This window comes from Oncorhynchus tshawytscha, linkage group LG25 (genome assembly GCF_018296145.1).
Source record: "Oncorhynchus tshawytscha isolate Ot180627B linkage group LG25, Otsh_v2.0, whole genome shotgun sequence".
In the NCBI taxonomy this organism is placed as follows: Eukaryota; Metazoa; Chordata; class Actinopteri; order Salmoniformes; family Salmonidae; genus Oncorhynchus; species Oncorhynchus tshawytscha.
This window is the reverse complement of record NC_056453.1, coordinates 28,718,894-28,743,612: the sequence shown is the minus strand read 5'-3', so window position 1 is coordinate 28,743,612 and position 24,719 is coordinate 28,718,894. Positions and strand designations below refer to the sequence as shown.

Below are 24,719 nucleotides of genomic sequence, written 5' to 3'. Positions count from 1 at the left end.
CCCTGGCTGTTTAGAAAACGTGTTAGTGCTGACACAAAGGGGGCGATTTGCTCACATGTTGTTATCGGTTTACAAGGTGCTGTTTGTTCAGCTAGCGATCGAGTTACATGGCAAACGGGGCCAGGCAGTAAGCGTTTTCAGGGGGAAATGCTAATCGTAGGCCCTTTCACTAAAAATAAATATTTTTGTAGATCACCTGATCCTCCCTCTTTGTCCCCCGCTTGAGGGTGTAGGACACTACACTGCTCCTCTCCTCCCCCTCTCGCCTGTGTGTTATGGTAGAGGTATGGGTGGGGCCATCTCTGTATGTTGCTAGCTGTTCTGTCTCCCATAAATATACAAATTAAATGCACAAACACTGGTATTAGCCAGTGTTTGAGACCGAATTTAAAGACCAAGACCGGAGCAAATAGAGTCCGAGTCAAGACCAAGACTGGAGAGGGGGGAGGGAGAGACCAAGACCGGAGAGGGGGAGGGAGAGACCAAGACCGGAGAGGGGGAAGGAGAGACCAAGACCGGAGAGGGGGAAGGAGAGACCAAGACCGGAGAGGGGGAGGGAGAGACCAAGACCGGAGAGGGGGGAGGGGGCAAGAAAGGACGTCCAATGCAAGGCCATAATTGTAATTTTGTCAAATCACCGCCGTAGTAAGAGTTAGAAATATCCAGTATTTCTCTTCTTCATACAGTACCAGTTAAAAGTTTGGACACAGCTACTCATTCAAGGGTTTTTCTCTATTTAAAAAAAAAACTATTTTCTACATTGTAGAATAATAGTGAAGACATCAAAACTATGAAATAACACATGGAATCATGTAGTAACCAAAAAATATATATATTTGAGATTCTTCAAAGTAGCCACCCTTTGCCTTGACAGCTTTGCACACTTCACCTTTGATGCTTTTCCAAGGAGTTCCCACATATGTTGGCTGCTTTTCCTTCCCTCTGCTGTCCGACTCATCCCAAACCATCTCAATTGGGTTAAGGTCAGGTGATTGTGGAGGCCAGGTCATCTGATTCAGCACTCCATCACTCTCCTCATTGGTCAAACAGCCCTTACACAGCCTGGAGGTGTGTTGGGTCATTGTCCTGTTGAAAAACAAATGATAGTCCCACTAAGCGCAAACCAGATGGAATGGCTTATCGCTGCAGAATGCTGTGGTAGCCATGCTGGTTAAGTGTGCCTTCAATTCTAAATAAATCACAGACAGTGTCACAAGCAAAGCACCATCACACCACCTCCTCCATGCTTCACGGTGGGAACCACACATGCAGAGATCATCTGTTCACCTACTCTGGGTCTCACAAAGACACAGCGGTTGGAACCAAAAATGTCAATTTCCACCGGTCTAATGTCCATAGCTCATGTTTCTTGGCCCAAGCAAGTCTCTTCTTCTTATTGGTGTCCTGCAGCAATTTGAACATGAAGGCCTGATTAACACAGTGTCCTATGAACAGTTGATGTTGAGATGTCTGTTACTTGAACTCTGTGAAGCATTTATTTGGGCTGCAATTTCTGAGGCTGGTGACTCTAATGACCTTATCCTCTGCAGCAGAGGTAACTCTGGGTCTTCCTTTCCTGTGGCGGTCCTCATGAGAGACAGTTTTATCAAAGCGCTTGATGGTTTTTGCGACTGCACTTGAAGAAATTTTCTAAATTCTTGAAATTTTCCGGATTGACTGACCTTATCTTAAAAATTATTGATGGACTGTCGTTTCTCTTTGCTTATTTAAGCTGTTCTTGTCACAATATGGACTTGGTCTTTTACCAAATAGGGCTATCTTCTGTAAACCAAACCTACCTTGTCACAACACAACTGATTGGCTCAAATGCATTAAGAAGGAAAGAAATTTCACAAATGAACATTTAACAAGGCACACCTGCATCTCAATTAGCATTCCAGGTGACTACATCATGAAGCTGGTTGAGAGAATGCCAAGAGTGTGCAAAGCTGTCATCAAGGCAAAGGGTGGCTACTTTGAAGAATCTCAAATACAAATATATTTTCGATTTGTTTAACACTTTTTTTGGTTACTACATGATTCCATATGTGTTATTTCATAGTTTGTCTTCACCATTATTCTGCAATGTAGATAATTGTAGAAGTAAAGAAAAACCCTGGAATGAGTAGGTGTGTCCAAACTTTTGACTGGTACTGGATTCAGAATAGTGAATAAAGGCATGCTGAGGGAAAAGAGAGCCACTCTACCAATTATTACTTTCCCAAACCGTTTTTACAAAAACTCATGGAAACTTCTGCCTTCTTGAAGGCCAACAGGCGCAATAGCAAGCAGTAGTTTTCCCACGGTCTAGCTAGCTAGACACATCGATGGCCCTGAACAAACTTTATTTGACTCGATGTAAACTGGAAACCACATATCCTGAGGCTGCATTCATTGTAGCTGGGGATTTTAACAAGGCTAATCTGAAAACAAGACTCCCTAAATTCTATCAGCATATCGATTGTGCTACCAGGGCTGGTAAAACCCTGGATCATTGTTATTCTAACTTCCGCGACGTATATAAGGCCCTCCCCCACCCTCCTTTCGGAAAAGCTGACCATGACTCCATTTTGTTGCTCCCAGCCTATAGACAGAGACTAAAACAGGAAGCTCCCGCGCTCAGGTCTGTTCAACGCTGGTCCGACCAATCTGATTCCACGCTTCAAGATTGCTTCGATCACGTGGATTGGGATATACCCACAGCAACTATTAAAACATTCCCAAACCAGAAACTGTGGATTGATGGCAGCATTCACGCGAAACTAAAAGTGCGAACCACTGCTTTTAACCAGGGCGAGGTTACCGGAAACATGACCGAATTCAAACAGTGTAGCTATTCCCTCCAAGGCAATCAAACAAGCTAGGTGTCAGTATAGAGACAAAGTAGAGTCGCAATTCAACAGCTCAGACACGAGGTATGTGGCAGGGTCTACAGTCAATCACGGATTACAAAAAGAAAACCAGCCCTGTCCCGGACCAGGATGTCTTGCTCCCAGACAGACTAAACAACTTCTTTGCTCGCTTTGAGGACAATACAGTGCCACTGACACGGCCCGCTACCAAAAACTGTGGACTCTCCTTCACTGCAGCTGGCGTGAGTAAAACATTTAAACGTGTTAACCCTCGCAGGGCTGCAGGCCCAGACGGCATCCCCAGCTGCGTCCTCAGAGCATGCGCAGACCAGCTGGCTGGTGTGTTTACGGATATGTTCAATCAATCCTTATCCCAGTTTGCTGTTCCCACATGCTTCAAGAGGGCCACCATTGTTCCTGTTCCCAAGAAAGCTAAGGTAACTGAGCTAAATGACTACCGCCCCGTAGCACTCACTTCCGTCATCATGAAGTGCATGAAGGACCATATTACCGCCACCCTACCTGACACCCTAGACCCACTCCAATTTGCTTACCGCCCCAATAGGTCCACAGACGATGCAACCACACTGCACACTGCCCTAACCCATCTGGACAAGAGGAATACCTATGTGAGAATGCTGTTCATCAACTACAGCTCAGCATTTAACACCATAGTACACTCCAAACTCGTCATCAAGCTCGCAACTGGGTACTGGACTTCCTGATGGGCCGCCCCCAGGTGGTGAGGGTAGGTAACATCTCCACCCCGCTGATCCTCAACACTGGGGCCCCACAAGGGTGCGTTCTGAGCCCTCTCCTGTATTCCCTGTTCACCCACGACTGAGTGGCCATGCACGCCTCCAACTCAATCATCAAGTTTGCAGACGACACTACAGTGGTAGGCTTGATTACCAACAACGACGAGACAGCCTACAGGGAGGAGGTGAGGGCCCTCGGAGTGTGGTGTCAGGAAAATAACCTCAACGTCAACAAAACAAAGGAGATGATCGTGGACTTCAGGAAACAGCAGAGGGAGCACCCCCCCTATCCACATCGACAGGACAGTAGTGGAGAGGGTAGAACGTTTTAAGTTCCTCAGGATACACATCACGGACAAACTGAATTGGTCCACCCACACAGACAGCGTGGTGAAGAAGGCGCAGCAGCTCCTCTCCAACCTCAGGAGGCTGAAGAAATTTGGCTTGTCACCAAAAGCACTCTCAAACTTTTACAGATGCACAATCGAGAGCATCCTGTCAGGCTGTATCACCGCCTGGTACGGCAACTGCTCCGCCCACAACCGTAAGGCTCTCCAGAGGATAGTGAGGTCTGTACAACGCATCACCGGGGGCAAACTACCTGCCCTCCAGGACACCTACACCACCCGATGTTACAGGAAGGCCATAAAGATCATCAAGGACAACAACCACCCGAGCCACTGCCTGTTCACCCCGCTATCATCCAGAAGGCGAGGTCAGTACAGGTGCATCGAAGTAGGAACCGAGAGACTGAAAAACAGCTTCTATGTCAAGGTCATCAGACTGTTAAACAGCCCCCACTAACATTGAGTGGCTGCTGCCAACATACTGACTCAACTCCAGCCACTTCAATAATGAACAAATTAATGTAAAAAATCTATCACTAGCCACTTTAAACAATGCCACTTAATATACTGTTTACATACCCGACATTACTCATCTCATATGTGTATATACTGTACTCTATTCCATCTACTGCATCTTGCCTATGCCGTTCTGTACCATCACTCATTCATATATTTTTATGTACATATTCTTCATCCCTTTACACAAGGTAGTTGTTGTGAAATTGTTAGGTTAGATTACTCGTTGGTTATTACTGCATTGTCGGAACGAGAAGCACAAGCATTTCGCTACACTTGCATTAACATCTGCTATCCATGTGTATGTGACAAATAAAAACAATTATTTGAACAACAACATGATCAACATCTAAGCAAGATGAGCTTAAGTCTAACGAAGGAACAATAGATAAAACCTCTCAAACTTTTTCAGCGTATTGGCCATCAAAATTGCACTGATAAACGATGGGGAATTATAACCTCCTCGTCCTTCTGCAGCCTGCCTGCCAATGCATGTTTGTCCCAACCAAGTACCCAAGCTTAAGTTGGCTGGCTAGCTTGCTACTTCCAGACACAAATGAGAGAACACCTCACTCTGACCATTTTACACGCCGCATCAGAGCTGGTTAGGCTGTTTTAAATGTTATCTAGAGCGTTCTTGACTAACTATTTGACTACTTTTCTGCCTACTTTTACGGACACTGGTCATATTCAGCAGGTGTTGCACATTCGTAAATTCATCAGTTGTTCGGTGCTCTGGCATACTCAGACAAGAGTGCTCTGAAATCGGAGAAGATAGCCAAAGTGATTTTGCGAATGCAAGAGATATGCTAACTGGATAACAGTTGTTGAAGTTCTTGCTAGCTAACCAAATGAGCTGTGTATAGCTACTGAAAAACTGAGGGGAAAAGGTCCATCACTTACCCACTCCGTCAATGACATGACATCCTCCTAGCAGCTATCTAGCTAACGTTAGGCTCCATGTTTTTAGCTTGCTACGTAAATAGATATGCTAGCCTATTAGCTATGGTATGACATACTTGTAATCATTGCCCTTGCTAGTTTGATTGTATTGACATTCCCAGCCTTAGTTACATTTGTCTATTTTTGTCCAGAATATTGAGTAATTTATTAAGTCATTAAAACTGAAACAGTGCATCCCGAATGGAGGCAGCAAACAATGTATCAGGCCAGCTGTGATTTACAATCTGAATTGCCAGGTTTAGAGCTTCCAAGCCTGTTCTATTCATTCTTATTTCTATGAGCTCATCTTTCCCACCTCTCTCTCTTTCTTCATGGTGTCGTAACTCTCTCTCTCTCTGTTTAATGGGTGACTCCGAGGTCACAGCCAAACCTCTCTGATCAAGATGTGTTGTAATGTAACCTAAGACAAACACCCTCCATCAAACAGATTCAAGTCATTGATCAAGGGACTAGTCCTTTGATGCTGCCAGTTGTGCAGTCGCCATACTGCGCTTGTGTGATTTGTAATACTTTGCTACCGTACAAAGTCCAATGTCACTTGTTTTTATTTAATTTTTTTGCCACACAATTTTTGCTTTCTATGTTTTGAGTGCAATACTTCAGTTTCGGTAACCATGTCAATATGACTATCTTCCATCCTGTCCCTGGTCTGTGGTGTACAAGGTAACCATGTCAATATGACTGTCTTCCATCCTGTCCCTGGTCTGTAGTGTAGTGAAGTAGGTAATCCTGAACCAGCTGTTGGAAGTATCAGTGTGCTGCTAAACCCTAGTGTTAGGCTGCCACTGCAGGGCCTTAAATCAGAGCCTCCTACTCCTCCCTCCCTCCCTTACCCCTGGGTCTCTTCTCTCTGGGCTCCTGTGGCTCCACTACTGGGCCTTACTGTGTGAATTCCTGAATGAACTCTGGCACAGACACACACACACACACACACACACACACACACACACACAGGTGGGCCCAGGGCCGGATTAAGAAATCATAGGCCCCGGGGCTTTGCTTCTTTTATAGCTTTCTACTAGATGTTGGAACATTGCTGCAGGGATTTGCTACCATTCAGTCACAAGAGCATGTTGGGCGATTAGACCTGGCTCGTGGTCTGCGTTCCAATTCATCCCAAAAGTGTTCGATGGGGTTGAGGTCAGGGCTCTGTGCAGGCCGGTCAAGTTCTTCCACACTGATCTCAACAAACCATTTCTGTATGAATCTCACTTTGTGCGCGGGGGGCAATGGCATGCTGAAACAGGAAAGGGCCTTCCCCAAACTGTTGCCACAAAGTTGGAAGCACAGAATGGTCTAGAATGTCATTGTATGCTGTAGCGTTAAGATTTCCAATCACTGAAACTAAGACGCCTACACCGAACCATCAGTTACCCCAACAGCCCCAGACCATGACCCATATACACTACCATTCAAAAGTTTGGGGTGACTTAAAAATGTCCTTGTATTTGAAAAAAAAGCCAATTTCTTTTGTTAATTAAAATAACATCAAATTGATCAGAAATACAGTGTAGACATTGTTAATGTTGTAAATGACTATTGTATCTGGCTATGGAATATCTACATAGGTGTACAGAAGCCCCTTATCAGCAACCATCACTCCTATGTACTTCCGGCGCCGACAGAGATGGCCGCCTCGCTTCGCGTTCCTAGGAAACTATGCAGTTTTTAGTTTTTTTTTACGTGTTATTTCTTACATTAGTACCCCAGGTCATCTTAGGTTTCATTACATACAGTCGAGAAGAACTACTGAATATAAGATCAGCGTCAACTCACCATCAGTACGACCAAGAATATGATGATTTTCACGAAGCGGATCCTATGTTCTGCCTTTCAACCAGGACAACGGAATGGATCCCAGCCGGCGACCCAAAAAAACCGACTCCGTAAAAGAGGGAAACGAGGCGGTCTTCTGGTCAGACTCCGGAGACGGGCACATCGTGCACCACTCCCTAGCATTCTTCTCGCCAATGTCCAGTCTCTTGACAACAAGGTTGATGAAATCCGAGCAAGGGTAGCATTCCAGAGGGACATCAGAGACTGTAACGTTCTTTGCTTCACGGAAACATGGCTCACTGGAGAGACTCTATCGGAGGCGGTGCAGCCAGCGGGTTTCTCCACGCATCGCGCCGACAGAAACAAACATCTTTCTGGTAAGAAGAGGGGCGGGGGCGTATGCCTTATGGCTAACGAGACGTGGTGTGATCACAGAAATATACAGGAAGTCAAATCCTTCTGTTCACCTGATTTAGAATTCCTCACAATCAAATGTCGACCGCATTATCTACCAAGAGAATTATCTTCGATTATAATCACAGCCGTATATATTCCCCCCCCAAGCAGACACATCAATGGCTCTGAACAAACTTTATTTGACTCTTTGCAAACTGGAATCTATACATCCTGAGGCTGCATTCATTGTAGCTGGGGATTTTAACAAGGCTAATCTGAAAACAAGACTCCCTAAATTGTATCAGCATATCGATTGCGCAACTAGGGCTGAAAAAACCTTGGATCATTGTTACTCTAACTTCCGCGACGCATATAAGGCCCTGCCCCGCCCTCCTTTCGGAAAAGCTGACCACGACTCCATTTTTGCTGATCCCTGCCTACAGACAGAAACTAAATCAAGAAGCTCCCACGCTGAGGTCTGTCCAAAGCTGGTCCGACCAAGCTGATTCCACACTCCAAGACTGCTTCCATCACGTGGACTGGGATATGTTTTGTGTTGCGTCAGATAACAACATTGACAAATACGCTGATTCGGTGTGTGAGTTCATTAGAACGTGCGTTGAAGATGTCGTTCCCATAGCAACGATTACAACATTTCCTAACCAGAAACCGTGGATTGATGGCAGCATTCGCATGAAACTGAAAGCGCGAACCACTGCTTTTAATCAGGGCAAGGTGACTGGTAACATGACCGAATACAAACAGTACAGCTATTCCCTCCGCAAGGCTATCAAACAAGCTAAGCGTCAGTATAGAGACAAAGTAGAATCTCAATTCAACGGCTCAGACGCAAGAGGTATGTGGCAGGGTCTACAGTCAATCACGGACTACAAGAAGAAAACCAGCCCAGTCACGGACCAGGATGTCTTGCTCCCAGGCAGACTAAATAACTGTTTTGCCCGCTTTGAGGACAATACAGTGCCACTGACACGGCCTGCAACGAAAACATGCGGACTCTCCTTCACTGCAGCCGAGGTGAGTAAAACATTTAAACGTGTTAACCCTCGCAAGGCTGCAGGCCCAGACGGCATCCCCAGCCGCGCCCTCAGAGCATGCGCAGACCAGCTGGCCGGTGTGTTCACGGACATATTCAATCAATCCCTATACCAGTCTGCTGTTCCCACATGCTTCAAGAGGGCCACCATTGTTCCTGTTCCCAAGAAAGCTAAGGTAACTGAGCTAAACGACTACCGCCCCGTAGCACTCACTTCCGTCATCATGAAGTGCTTTGAGAGACTAGTCAAGGACCATATCACCTCCACCCTACCTGACACCCTTGACCCACTCCAATTTGCTTACTGCCCAAATAGGTCCACAGACAATGCAATCTCAACCACACTGCACACTGCCCTAACCCATCTGGACAAGAGGAATACCTATGTGAGAATGCTGTTCATCGACTACAGCTCGGCATTCAACACCATAGTACCCTCCAAGCTCGTCATCAAGCTCGAGACCCTGGGTCTCGACCCCGCCCTGTGCAACTGGGTACTGGACTTCCTGACGGGCCGCCTCCAGGTGGTGAGGGTAGGCAACAACATCTCCACCCCGCTGATCCTCAACACTGGGGCCCCACAAGGGTGTGTTCTGAGCCCTCTCCTGTACTCCCTGTTCACCCACGACTGCGTGGCCACGCACGCCTCCAACTCAATCATCAAGTTTGCTGACGACACAACAGTGGTAGGCTTGATTACCGACAATGACGAGACGGCCTACAGGGAGGAGGTGAGGGCCCTCGGAGTGTGGTGTCAGGAAAATAACCTCACACTCAACGTCAACAAAACTAAGGAGATGATTTGTGGACTTCAGGAAACAGCAGAGGGAATACCCCCCTATCCACATCGATGGAACAGTAGTGGAGAGGGTAGTAAGTTTTAAGTTCCTCGGCATACACATCACAGACAAACTGAATTGGTCCACTCACACAGACAGCATCGTGAAGAAGGCGCAGCAGCGCCTCTTCAACCTCAGGAGGCTGAAGAAATTTGGCTTGTCACCAAAAGCACTCACAAACTTCTACAGATGCATCCTGGCGGGCTGTATCACCGCATGGTACGGCAACTGCTCCGCCCACAACCGTAAGGCTCTCCAGAGGGTAGTGAGGTCTGCACAACGCATCACCGGGGGCAAACTACCTGCCCTCCAGGACACCTACACCACCCGATGTTACAGGAAGGCCATAAAGATCATCAAGGACAACAACCACCTGAGCCACTGCCTGTTCACCCCGCTATCATCCAGAAGGCGAGGTCAGTACAGGTGCATCAAAGCTGGGACCGAGAGACTGAAAAACAGCATCTCAAGGCCATTAGACTGTTAAACAGCCACCACTAACATTGAGTGGCTGCTGCCAACACACTGACTCAACTCCAGCCACTTTAATGATGGGAAATGATGTAAAATATCACTAGCCACTTTAAACAATGCTACCTAATATAATGTTTACATAGCCTACATTATTCATCTCATATGTATACGTATATACTGTACTCTATATCATCTACTGCATCCTTATGTAATACATGTATCACTAGCCACTTTAACTATGCCACTTTGTTTACATACTCATCTCATATGTATATACTGTACTCGATACCATCTACTGTATCTTGCCTAAGCTGCTCTGTACCATCACTCATTCATATCTTTATGTACATATTCTTTATCCCCTTAGACTGTATAAGACAGTAGTTTTTTTGTTGTTGGAATTGTTAGTTAGATTACTTGTTGGATTATTACCGCATTGTCGGAACTAGAAGCACAAGCATTTCGCTACACTCGCATTAACATCTGCTAACCATGTGTATGTGACAAATAAAATTTGATTTGATTTATGTTCCAATGGCACGTTGTGTTAGCTAACACAATGGCACGTTGTGTTAGCTAATCCAAGTGTATCATTTTTAAAGACTAATTGATCATTAGAAAACCCTGAGACTGGTCTCATCAGTCTTTTGCAATTATGTTAGCACAGCTGAAAACTGTTTTCCTGATTTTAAAGAAGCAATAAAACTGGCCTTCTTTAGACTAGTTGAGTATCTGGAGCATCAGGATTTTGTGGGTTCGATTACAGGCTCAAAATGGCCAGAAACAAAGATCTTTCTTCTGGAACTTGTCAGTCTGTTCTTGTTCTGAGAAATAAAGGCTATTCCAAACTGAAGATCTCATACAATGCTGTATACTACTCCCTTCACAGCGGAAACTGGCTCTAACCAGAATAGAAAGAGGAGTGGGAGGTCCTGGTGCACAACTGAGCAAGAGGACAAGTACATTAGAGTGTCTAGTTTGAGAAATAGACGCCTCACAAGTCGTCAACTGTCAGCTTCATTAAATAATACCCGCAAAACACCAGTCTCAACGTCAACAGTGAAGAGGCAACTCCGTGAAGAGGCGACTCCAGGATGCTGGCTTTCGAGGCAGAGTTCCCCTTTCCAGTGTTTTTTTTCTTAATCTTTTCTTTTTATTGGCCAGTCTGAGATATGGCTTTTTTTTTGCAACTCTGCCTAGAAGAACAACATCCTGGAGTCGCCTCTTCACTGTTAGCTAACACAACGTGCCATTGGAACGCAGGAGTGTGATGGTTGCTGATAAGGGGCCTCTGTACGCCTATGTAGATTTTCCATTAAAAAATCTGCCATTTCCAGCTACAATAGTCATTTAGAACATTAACAATGTCTACACTGTATTTCTGATCTACACTGCTCAAAAAATATAAAGGGAACACTTAAACAACACAATGTAACTCCAAGTCAATCACACTTCTGTGAAATCAAACTGTCTACTTAGGAAGCAACACTGATTGACAATAAATTTCACATGCTGTTGTGCAAATGGTATAGACAACAGGTGCAAATTATAGGCAATTAGCAAGACACCCCCAATAAAGGAGTGGTTCTGCAGGTGGTGACCACAGACCACTTCTCAGTTCCTATGCTTCCTGGCTGATGTTTTGGTCACTTTTGAATGCTGGCAGTGGTTTCACACTAGTGGTAGCATGGGACGGAGTCTACAACCCACACAAGTGACTCGGGTAGTGCAGCTCATCCAGGATGGCACATCAATGTGAGCTGTGGCAAGAAGGTTTGCTGTGTCTGTCAGTGTAGTGTCCAGAGCATGGAGGCGCTACCAGGAGACAGGCCAGTACATCAGGAGATGTGGAGGAGGCCGTAGGAGGGCAACAACCCAGCAGCAGGACCGCTACCTCCACCTTTGTGCAAGGAGGAGCAAGAGGATCACTGCCAGAGTCCTGCAAAATGACCTCCAGCAGGCCACAAATGTGCATGTGTCTGCTCAAACGGTCAGAAACAGACTCCATGAGGGTGGTATGAGGGCCCGACGTCCACAGGTGGGGGTTGTGCTTACAGCCCAACACCGTGCAGGCCGTTTGGCATTTGCCAGAGAACACCAAGATTGGCAAATTCGCCACTGGCGCCCTGTGCTCTTCACAGATGAAAGCAGGTTCACACTGAGCACATGTGACAGACGTGACAGAGTCTGGAGACGCCGTGAAGAACGTTCTGCTGCCTGCAACATCCAGCATGACCGGTTTGGCGGTGGGTCAGTCATGGTGTGGGGTGGCATTTCTTTGGGGGCCGCACAGCCCTCCATGTGCTCGCCAGAGGTAGCCTGACTGCCATTAGGTACTGAGATGAGATCCTTGTGAGACCATATGCTGGTGCGGTTGGCCCTGGGTTCCTCCTAATGCAAGACAATGCTAGACCTCATGTGGCTGGAGTGTGTCAGCAGTTCCTGCAAGAGGAAGGCATTGATGCTATGGACTGGCCCGCCCGTTCCCCAGACCTGAATCCAATTGAGCACATCTGGGACATCATGTCTCGCTCCATCCACCAATGCCACGTTGCACCACAGACTGTCCAGGAGTTGGCGGATGCTTTAGTCTAGGTCTGGGAGGAGATCCCTCAGGAGACCATCCGCCACCTCATCAGGAGCATGCCCAGACATTGTAGGGAGGTCATACAGGCACGTGGAGGCCACACACACTACTGAGCCTCATTTTGACTTGTTTTAAGGACATTACATCAAAGTTGGATCAGCTTGTAGTGTGGTTTTCCACTTTAATTTTGAGTGTGACTCCAAATCCACTTTAATTTTGAGTGTGACCTCCATGGGTTGATAACTTTGATTTCCATTGATAATTTTTGTGTGATTTTGTTGTCAGCACATTCAACTATGTATAGAAAAAATTATTCAATACAAATATTTCATTCAATCAGATCTAGGATGTGTTATTTTAGTGTTCCCTTTTATTTTTTTTGAGTAGTGTATATCTTTTTTTTAAAATATTGGTTCTACAGACAGATTAGTCTTCTATTTTCAGCGGTAGGCATTTGCTTTCCAAAGTAAGTTTTTCCCATGATTGTATTTAGAAATTTGCACAAGACAAACAGACAGCCGCAGCATAACATTGAAATATAATCCATCGATGGCAGTTCCTATTCAAGTCAGGTCTGGCAGCCATTGCTAGTGTACCCATTAGTTTAACAGTCAAGAGGTTCCAAAACCCTTCTATGGATTGTATGTCTATGGCCACAACACAACAAACTGTATATTTGGCTCACATGCTGCCCAAATTGCAGCCTTCCCGACTGTAGGCAACTACCAAAATAAAGGAAACACTTGAGTAAATGAGGGATACAAAGTTTGTTATGGTGTGTGGGATGCATTTTCCTGGAATGGTCTAGGTCTACTAGTAGAATCTGTGCCAAGGTGCATTGAAGCTGTTCTGGCAGTCATTTTTTGAAAATATTGATCCCCTGTGGCTAAATTACACTCTCTGGTGTGTTTTGAACATTGAGAGTGGTCTTGTGGTTGGGCTTTGGCCTTGTCCCTGACTCACACAATTGACCAGTCACATTTTATTTATTAATCAGTTACCCACGAGGCCCCCTACCTCTCCCCCCTCCCCCGCCTCTCCTCCCCAGATTACCAGAGCGGCAGCAGCAGGCTGTGATGGATGTCTGGGTGTATGATACAGAAGGGGATCAGTTGACAGATGGACAATGACTAGCAGATGCAGGGGCAGATTGGCTGCAACCAGTAGATCTAGTGACAACCTGTTATGTGTGTGTGGGACGTGTGATTGGAGATGGGTTGCAGAACAGCCTAAGTACCGCTGTGAGGGCATGGAAAGTTGGAGGACATATTAAGAAGCTAGTTTCATTGTATTGTCCAGTAGTGATAGATGTAATTTTCCTCCTTTCAAAGTGTGGCCTTGCTTTCTACCGCACATCCATTCTGATGATTATGATGATGTGTAGCCATAGACTGTTCACTCTGCCACCATCCGGCAAACAGTACCGGATCATCGGCTCTTGAACCAACTGGCTCTGATTTTATCCCCAAGCCATAAGACTGCTAAATATCCAGGCTGCTAAATAGTCAATTAATGGTACCCAAACTATCTTTACTGACTCTATCTTGCACTGACCCTATGTACACTCACTAGACTATATATACACACTCACTCACACACACTACAGTCATGGCCAAAAGTTTTGAGAATGACACAAATATTAATTTTCACCAAGTCTGCTACCTCAGTGTCTTTAGATATTTTTGTCAGATGTTACTATGGAATACTGAAGTATAATTACAAGCATTTCATAAGTGTCAAATTACATGAATTTACTGACAATTACATGAAGTTGATGCAAAGAGTCAATATTTGCAGTGTTGACCCATCTTTTTCAAGACCTCTGCAATCCACCCCGGCATGCTGTCAATTAACTTCTGGGCCACATCCTGACTGATGGCAGCCCATTCTTGCATAATCAATGCTTGGAGTTTGTCAGAATTTGTGTTTTTTTGTTTGTCCACCCGCCTCTTGAGGATTGGCCACAAGTTCTCAATGGGATTAAGGTCTGGGGAGTTTCCTGGCCATGGACCCAAAATATCAATATTTTGTTCCCCGAGCCACTTAGCTATCACTTTTGCCTTATGGCAAGGTGCTCCATCATGCTGGAAAAGGCATTGTTCATCACTGAACTGCTCCTGGATGGTTGGGAGAAGTTGCTCACGGAGGATGTTCTTTATTCATGGCTGTGTTCTTGGGCAAAATTGTGAGTGAGCCCACTCCCTTGGCTGAGAAGCAACCCCAGACATGAATAGGTCTCAGGAGGCTTTACTGTTGGCATGACACAGGACTGATGTTAGCGCTTACCTTGTCTTATCCGGACAAGCTTTTTTCCGGATGCCCCAAACAATCGGAAAGGGGATTCATCAGAGAAAATTATTTAGCCCAGTCCTTAGCAGTCCAATCCCTGTACCTTTTGCAAAATATCAGTCTGTCCCTGATGTTTTTCCTGGAGAGAAGTGGCTTCTTTCCTGCCCTTCTTGACACCAGGCCATCCTCCAAAAGTCTTCGCCTCACTGTGCGTGCAGATGCACTCACACCTACCTGCTGCCATTCCTGAGCAAGCTCTGTACTGGTGGTGCCCCTCCTTTTGAAGCTTCCAGTCTGTTATTCGAACTCAGCATGACAGAGTGATCTCAAGCCTTGTCCTCGTCAACACTCACACCTGTGTTAATGAGAGAATCACTGACATGATGTCAGCTGGTCCTTTTGTGGCAGGGCTGAAATGCAGTGGAAATATTTTTTAGGATTCAGTTCATTTGCATGGCAAAGACAGACTTTGCAATTAATTGCAATTCATCTGATCACTCTTCATAACAATCTGGAGTATATGCAAATTGCCATCATACAAACTGAGGCAGCAGACTTTGTGAAAATGAATGTGTCATTCTCAACTTTTGACCACGACTGTACATGGACACTCTCACACAAAACCCATACACATTCACATACTGCACACTACATACGCACACACAGACCTAACACAAACACACACACGTTTACACATCATTTGCTGCTGCTACTCTGTTCTTTTATTTTATTATTATCCTGATTTCTAGTCACATTACCCTGCCTTCATGTACATATCTACCTCAAATACCTTATTATTATCTATCCTGATGCCTAGTCACTTTACCCAGCTTTTATGTACATATCTACTTCAAATACCTTATTATTATCTATCCTGATGCCTAGTCACTTTACCCTGCCTTCATGTACATATCTACTTCAAATACCTTATTATTATCTATCCTGATGCCTAGTCACTTTACCCTGCCTTTGTGTACATGTCTACCTCAAATACCTTATTATTATCTATCCTGATGCCTAGTCACTTTACCCTGCCTTTATGTACATATCTACCTCAAAAACATCATACCCTGCACATTGATCTGGTACTCTCCGTATGCGGCTCCATTCTAGTCTATTTTATTGTTACTTATTTATTTTTTAACTCTGCATCATTGGAAATGGCTCGTAAGCAAGCATTTTACGGTAAAGTTTACACCATTTGAAATTCGATGCATGTGACAAATACAATTCGATTTTATTTGAATACGATCTGACATTATCATTGGTGTCTTGTTGTTGAAGTGCAACTCAATCAGTTAGATTAATAGGCCTAGCTGATGTTGTGGGACTGAAGAGTAACTGGATGTGATGTCATCTCCAGCTTCCTGTGTCCTGTCACCCCCTCAGCCCACATAAACCACCCTTCCCAAACCTAATCAAGACTTGATTAGTGTCCAAAAAAAACTAACAGTATTAGGACATTTCATTTCATAAAGAATTCCCATTATCATATTCTCATAAATATAATTATATTATTTCACCATCACCATAATTATTGCATCATAATTGCATAGTTAGTCTTTAAATCAGAAGAATAATAACAATATTTAACAATATTATATATATATATTATTATATATAACAATATTTAATTCATATTTCTATCCTATTCATTCTCATTATTCTTAAAGCATAAGCCTCTCCAAAGCATTTGCAAAATAGATTCATCGTAAATTATATAATTTCAATTTATATCCAAAAATGTGTATAAACACGTGAACGGTAGCTACAGTGGAGTTTGAAAATGACACCCTTGATGAAGATGAGCCATAATGACTGTATAAAATGAATAATAAAAATTCTGAGCTATATTTTATGCTAAAATAACATTGTTTTATACTAATACAATTGCCCAGAGTTAGAGTTTGTTTAACAAATAAGCATTTTTTTCTCTCAAAAAATGTAGGGGTCAAAATGATTGACACCCCTAAAGATTCTTAGAAATAAAGTAGTCAAAAGTTTAGTATTTGGTCCCATATTCCTAGCAGGTAATGGCTACATCAAGCTTGTGACTCTAAAAACTTATTGGAGTCATTTGCAGTTTGTTTTGGTTGCATTTCAGATTTTTTTGTGCCCAATAGAAATTTATTGTAAATAATGTATTGTGTCATTTTGGAGTTTCTTTTATTGTAAATAAGAATAGAATGTTTCTAACACTTCTACATTAATGTGGATGCTACCATGATTACAGATAATCCTGAATGAGTCGTGAATAATGATGAGTGAGAAAGTTTCAGTGGGTCAAATATCATGCCCCGAAGACATGCTAACCTCCCCTGTTATTAGTAATGCTGAGAGGTTAGCATGTTCTCGGGGTAGGATTTTTGACCCTCTAACTTTCTCACTCATCATTTATTAATGATTCATTCAGGATTATCTGTCATCACAATAGCATCCACATGAATGTAGAAGTGTTTAGAAACATATTCTATACATTTAAAGTGACTCCGAAATACACAATACATTATTTACCATTTAATTTCTATTGGGCACAAAATAATTTGAAACGCAACCAAAACAAACTGCAAATGCATCCAACAAGTTTGTAGAGTTACAAGCTTGATGTAGGCATTGTGTGTTAGGAATATGGGACCAAATACGAAACTTTTGACTTGATTTCTAAGAATCTTTCTTTAAGGGCGTCAATTTTGAACACTACCTTTTTGAGAAAAAATATATATTACTTGTTAAATCCCTTTTGAGAAATTGTATCAGTATAAAATTGTACATAAAATATAGCTCAGTATTTTAATTATTTATTTTATACAGTCATTATTGCTCATCTTTATGTAGGGTGCCAATAATTTCTGGCCCCACTGTATAAAATAATGAGAGCCATTGCTACAATTTGTGCACTGGTAACATACTCCATATGGACACTTACTGTACATACTTTAGGGGTAACAAACAGGCTAGCCACTATTCCCCCTTTTGCTCTCAATCACTTGTCATTTTTGGACTTTGTCCTCATGTTATTTTTTCTGTCCATCTCAGTTTTAAACAGCTCTAGAAGTGTGAAAGATTTGTCTGGATTAACTCCTCTGCTAATCTAAAACGCATGTGGGAGAGCTTTGAAGACTCCCTGACCCTGTCCAACAAAAACAGGCTCTGCCTCTGCATGTCTCCTCATCCCTCTGCACGTCTCGTCATCTCTCATCACTCCCCACTCTCTCTCTGCACGTCTCGTCATCTCTCATCACTCCCCACTCTCTCTCTGCACGTCTCGTCATCTCTCATCACTCCCCACTCTCTCTCTGCACGTCTTGTCATCTCTCATCACTCCCCACTCTCTCTCTGCACGTCTCGTCATCTCTCATCACTCCCCACTCTCTCTCTGCACGTCTCGTCATCTCTCATCACTCGCTCCCTCTCTCTCTCTATTTATTTATTTCAATGCCCCACGTCGGCAGATATGCAGGAAGATATTTTGCCATAAACGGCTGCTTATATTGTGTCCCTAAATCCTTTCAAGATTGTGGCCTAATTAAAGTTTAGTACTGTACAGTACAGAGCAGGTCACTTACCAAACAGCCTTATGTCTCAGGTTTTTGTAATCGTGGCTGTGTTTGTGGCTGAGTCTCATTGGTGGATAGGAGGGATAACAATAACATCCAATATGAACTGCCATATTCAGGGGATTATAGTCATGGCTCACTGAGAAAGATTTAATTATGTTGAGTGCACTGATGTCATTGATGTCAGATAGTCGTGGTAACCTCTTAAACCAGTGGTCAGAGAGTGTGAGAAATGTAATGAAGAGTTTAACGAGGTGTTTGTGGCTGGCTGGGAGGGTTTGGGATGTTAGTAGTGGTGAGGAATAGATGACTGTTTTGGAAAGGGGATTTGTGTATGTTTAAGAGTTTTATGGATGGTTGCAGGGCTGGTGTATAAGGCAGAAAATGGCTGGTTTGATTTAGGTGTGGAAGGATAGTTTGTATCGGGTAGAAGGATAGTTTGGGCTGGAAAGAGGGATAGTTTGGGCTGGGTAGAAGGATAGTTTGGGCTGGAAAGAGGGATAGTTTGGGCTGGAAAGTGGGATAGTTTGGGCTGGGTAGAAGGATAGTTTGGGCTGGGTAGAAGGATAGTTTGGGCTGGAAAGAGGGATAGTTTGGGCTGGGTAGAAGGATAGTTTGGGCTGGAAATAGGGATAGTTTGGGCTGGGTAGAAGGATAGTTTGTACCGGGTAGAAGGATAGTTTGTACCGGGTAGAGGGATAGTTTGGGCTGGAAAGAGGGATAGTTTGGGCTGGGTAGAGGGATAGTTTGGGCTGGGTAGAGGGATAGTTTGGGCTGGGTAGAGGGATAGTTTGGGCTGGGTAGAGGGATAGTTTGGGCTGGGTAGAGGGATAGTTTGGGCTGGGTAGAGGGATAGTTTGGGCTGGGTAGAGGGATAGTTTGGGCTGGGTAGAGGGATAGTTTGGGCTGGGTAGAGGGATAGTTTGGGCTGGGTAGAAGGATAGTTTGGGCTGGGTAGAGGGATAGTTTGGGCTAGGTGGAAGGATAGTTTAGGCTGGGTAAAGGTGTGGGGGCTAGCATACTGTAGCTTTAGCTGTTTGAGAGACACATGTTGTAATGGCTGCCATCACTCTTTCCAGCACGATGTGTCCCAGAGCTCTCTGAAGGCAGCCCTGGACGGGGTGGTGCAGGAGTGTGTGAGCTTCGTGGGAGTGGACATCAACATCTGCTCAGAGACCCTGATGAGGTAGGGCCGAATAGTTTCCCTCAGCAGTCACAACATGGCCTTCACACACGATCTGACCGCCAGCGCACTGTTTAGTCTGACGCCCCACTCTGTCTCCCACTCTGGCCGGACTGGGACGGGCAGGCCTGACAGAGGGAATCATTTACATTTTAGTCATTTTGCAGATGCTCTAATCCAGAGCGACTTACAGGAGCAATTATGGTTACGTGCCTTGCTCAAGAGCACATCGGCAGATTCTTCACATAGTCTGCTTGGGATTCGCACCAGCGACCTTTCGGTTACTGGCCCAATGCGCCTAACCGCTACGCAACCTGCCGCCCAGTGCTTGGCTGACAGGCAGACTCGCACTCCCAAAACACATTCACACACTCAGTCACTCCCTCACCCGCCTCTGTACAGGCTTGGAGAGAGTTAAAGCATGTTTGTTTTACTCGGCGCTTGGCCTTAACCAACAAAACAACAAACTAGTGTTCAAGGTGTCATTACTACATTCCAAAATCTCCTAGTGACTCCCTTCTCTTTCTTTATACACACACAGCACACCATTACACCTTTTTCTACGGGAAAGCCTTTTATGAGATGAAGGTGCAGGGCCAGGCAGTAGTCAGTGATCAGGTCATCTGTTTACCTGGGTGTTAATGGGGTTTTTACAGGGGCCCCAGACAGGCCTGCCCAACACTCCAGAGCCTCAGACACACTGGACGTGTTCAATATTACTAGCCCTTTATTTAGGAGGGATGACATACTGTATGTTTACACTAGGTCTGTCTGTCTGCCTGTCTGTCTGTCTGTAACTGGAGGTCTCTCAGAGCAAAGCCCCTCAAAGTCTGGAGAATGGAAAAGGTCACACACACAGAACATGTATGTCCTAGGGAAACCCAGGGAGATTTATTCCTAAACATTGGTGTGATTTTCCAGGTCACATGCTCCAATAGGTGGCTGAGCGAGGGTAACAACAACAGTCTCTTGATGATGTTCCCTGCTAGTAATATTATGCTACCCTTCCGAAGTGTCCTTAATGGAGAGATGTGTAATTACCAACTATGGGGTTACTGTTGGTCTGTGCTTTTTACTGCAGTAACCCATGTGTGTCTGTGTGTCAGACATGTGGCCGGTCTGAATACAGGGCGTGCAAAGAGCATAGCAGAGTGGAGGGAGACGAACGGGCCCTTCATGAACAGAGATCAGCTGAGACTGGTGAAGGGCCTGGGCCCTAAGAGCTACCAGCAATGTGCCGGCTTCATCAGAATCAACCCTCTAGACCATCTCAACAACCACAGGTAAACACAACCCACCAACCACAGGTACACACAACCCACCAACCACAGGTACAGCAGCATCAGACCTGCCAACCTGCACACATTTTGCATACCATGCTCGCAATTTGAGGTCAAAGTATGCTGGTATTAAAAACGACCCTAAAATATGCAACAATAGGCTTCTCGTTGGCACTTTGCATTTTTTGTCTCAACCGTCTGAAGTTGGAGCTGAGCCAACCGGAGGACTTTGGCGGGGACCTCATCTTTAGCTCTCCGCTCCAGCCCACCCACGTAGTATTTCCTCCCTCCACTTCCCTCGAGCTGGATGGTAGTTCACCACTTTGTCCGGAGACACCACTAATGTGTGAGGAAAATGGAGAACTGTTTGCCAAATACATTTTCCAAAATGTTATGTTTTAGTCAAGCACATAACCACTATTATTTTGTAGTTAGCTCCTTAGTTAAGGCATCATTATGACAAAGGTAGTTAGCTACAGTGTTTAGTCAACTAAGCCAATGGTAGTTGGCGAGAGCGCATTGACGAGCAAGGAAACGTGTGGTGTTGCGGTAGTTAAGTGCCTGTCACTGCGTGGATGGAAACAGACATGGCAGAGAGCTGTTCCGTTAATACCCTCCGTCACAGAAATGTACAGTGGGGAGAACAAGTATTTGATACACTGCTGATTTTGCAGGTTTTCCTACTTACAAAACATGTAGTGGTCTGTAATTTTTTATCATAGGTACACTTCAACTGTGAGAGATGGAATCTAAAACAAAAATCCAGAAAATCACATTGTATGATTTTTAAGTAATTAATTTGCATTTTATTGCATGACAAAATTATTTGATCACCTACCAACCAGTAAGAATTCCGGCTGTCACAGACCTGTTCGTTTTTCTTTAAGAAGCCCTCTTGTTCTCCACTCATTACCTGTAGTAACTGCACCTGTTTGAACTCGTTACATGTATAAAAGACACCTGTCCACAGACTCCAACCTCTACACAATGGCCAAGACCAGAGATGTGTAAGGACATCATCAAATTGTAGACCTGCACAAGGCTGGGATGGGCTACAGGACAATAGGCAAGCAGCTTGGTGAGAAGGCAACAACTGTTGGCGCAATTATTAGAAAATGGAAGAAGTTCAAGATGACGGTCAATCACCCTCGGTCTGGGGCTCCATGCAAGATCTCACCACATGGGGCATCAATGATCATGAGGAAGGTGAGGGATCAGCCCAGAACTACACGGCAGGACCTGGTCAATGACCTGAAGAGAGCTGGGACCACAGTCTCAAAGAAAACCATTAGTAACACACTACGCCGTCATGGATTAAATCCTGCAGCGCACGCAAGGTCCCCCTGCTCAAGCCAGCGCATGTCCAGGCCCGTCTGAAGTTTGCCAATGACCATCTGGATGATCCAGAGGAGGAATGGGAGAAGGTCATGTGGTCTGATGAGACAAAAATGTAGCTTTTTGGTCTAAACTCCACTCGCCGTGTTTGGAGGAAGAAGAAGGATGAGTACAACCCCAAGAACACCATCTCAACCGTGAAGCATGGAGGTGGAAACATCATTCTTTGGGGATGCTTTTCTGCAAAGAGGACAGGATGACTGCACCGTATTGAGGGGAGGATGGATGGGGCCATGTATCGCGAGATCTTGGCCAACAACCTCCTTCCCTCAGTAAGAGCATTGAAGATGGGTCGTGGCTATGTCTTCCAGCATGACAACGACCCGAAACACACAGCCAGGGCAACTAAGGAGTGGCTCCGTAAGAAGCATCTCAAGGTCCTGGAGTGGCCTAGCCAGTCTCCAGATCTGAACCCAATAGAAAATCTTTGGAGGGAGCTGAAAGTCTGTATTGCCCAGCGACAGCCCCGAAACATGAAGGATCTGGAGAAGGTCTGTATGGAGGAGTGGACCAAAATCCCTGCTGCAGTGTGTGCAAACCTGGTCAAGAACTACAGGAAACGTATGATCACTGTAATTGCAAACAAGGGTTTCTGTACGAAATATTAAGTTCTGCTTTTCTGATGTATCAAATACTTATGTCATGCAATAAAATGCAAATTAATTACTTAAAAATCATACAATGTGATTTTCTGGATTTTTGTTTTAGATTCCGTCTCTCACAGTTGAAGTGTACCTATGATAGAAAATTACAGACCTCTACATGCTTTGTAAGTAGAAAACACTGCCGATTTTGCAGGTTATCAAATACTTGTTCTCCCCACTGTATATTGGACTGTTAAAGATTAGTAGGCCTGTGTTAATTAATCAGTTGTTGATCTGTCCTCTTGATATTGCTGTATGTCAACAGTAGGCAGCTAATGATGTCATAATAGTCAGTCCACCAATGACACGGTATGTTGAAAGAATGGTAGCCTAGTAGTCAGACCTAACTTGTTCTGTCCATATATAAAAATGTACATTTGATTTGTAGAGCACTTTTGATTTACAGACCGAAATCACAAAGCTATTATTAACAATATAAGCAGCTATTGAAATATACACTAGCTAGTTCACAGGTTCACTGATTGACCCACTCAAGGGAAAAAGTGTATTAGTTACACCATGGACATAGACTGAGAGCTGAGCACTGACTGAAATTATTCTTATTTTTATTATGAGGATATTTCAATTCATGACTTTGAATTGACTAAATTGAAAATTCGCAAACAATCTTGTTTGCGATGCTCTCCCGTCCTCTACTCAGTGAGTGTGGTGTTGTGTTGGTAGTGATGCAGCAGGGGGTAACTCAGCCCAAGCAGCCCAGGAGAAGCCTGCAGCCAAGGGGAAGGGAAAGACCAAAGCCTCAGCTGCTGTACCTACCCTGCCCAACCCTCTGGACCAGACCTGCATCCACCCAGAGTCCTACGCTGTGGCCAGGAGGTGAGAACTACTTACAACCACCACCCGTCACCCCAAAGCATGTTCCAACTAACATGAGCTTCAATTTTACCCCAGCTTGTAGGCTACTTCTGGGAGCATTGGGGGATGGTTGCTTACAGTTTTTTTGGTCTTGATTTGGCCAGACATGGGAGCCAAACGTGTGTGTGTTTCCGTGTGTGTGTTTCCGTGTATGTGTTTACTGCTTGGAGTTGTGTGTGAGGGGGATCTTGGTAGCATCTGGTCCTGTGGTGCTGTGCTGTGTGAGAAGTGATTGTTAGCGCTGCTGGTGCTGATATCAAAAGCACATTGAGCATCTGCCCTGGGCTTTGCAGCTCTGTGGCTGTCTATCTAAATGGGGCTGGACCCTGCAGCTGCAGTCACTCAAATCTGTTTAGACTACATCAACCTGACACTTAGCATTGGCTCTTAGCATGTTGAGAAGTGCCTTTCACGTATTTTTACATGTGGAAAAGAGAACTTCATCAGACAGGACTCATTTTGCTCCAAATGGGGTGTACAGATTTATTTTTTTATTTATTTTTTTAACCTTTATTTAACTAGGCAAGTCAGTTAAGAACAAATTCTTATTTTCAATGACGGCCTAGGAACAGTGGGTTAACTGCCTGTTCAGGGACAGAACGACAAACCCCCGACTTGTCAGCTCGGGGGTTTGAACTTGCAACCTTCCGGTTACTAGTCCAACACTCTAACCACTAGGCTACCCTGCCGCCCCAAGATAGGGTTGTCTCTCTGCCTCAGTGATCTATCATTAAAGGGACCCATAGGGGTTAATGCTGCTGGTCCTAATGGAGGAGGTTCTCTTAATGCTGCTGGTCCTAATGGAGGAGGTTCTCTTAATGCTGCTGGTCCTAATGGAGGAGGTTCTCTTAATGCTGCTGGTCCTAATGGAGGAGGTCCTCTTAATGCTGCTGGTCCTAATGGAGGAGGTTCTCTTAATGCTGCTGGTCCTAA

At 44.6% G+C, this 24,719-nt stretch overlaps 1 protein-coding gene across 2 annotated transcripts in view; it reads left to right on the top strand.

Annotated features, from left to right (window-relative positions):
• srbd1 (S1 RNA binding domain 1) overlaps nucleotides 1-24,719 on the top strand; it is a 92,829-nt gene that overhangs the window by 57,213 nt on the left and 10,897 nt on the right. For both annotated transcript variants that reach the window (XM_042306203.1, XM_042306202.1), the window contains exons 17-19: nucleotides 19,488-19,594; nucleotides 20,698-20,874; nucleotides 23,595-23,747. In XM_042306203.1, coding sequence (XP_042162137.1) covers nucleotides 19,488-19,594; nucleotides 20,698-20,874; nucleotides 23,595-23,747 — 437 coding nt within the window. The remainder of the gene's footprint in view (nucleotides 1-19,487; nucleotides 19,595-20,697; nucleotides 20,875-23,594; nucleotides 23,748-24,719) is intronic.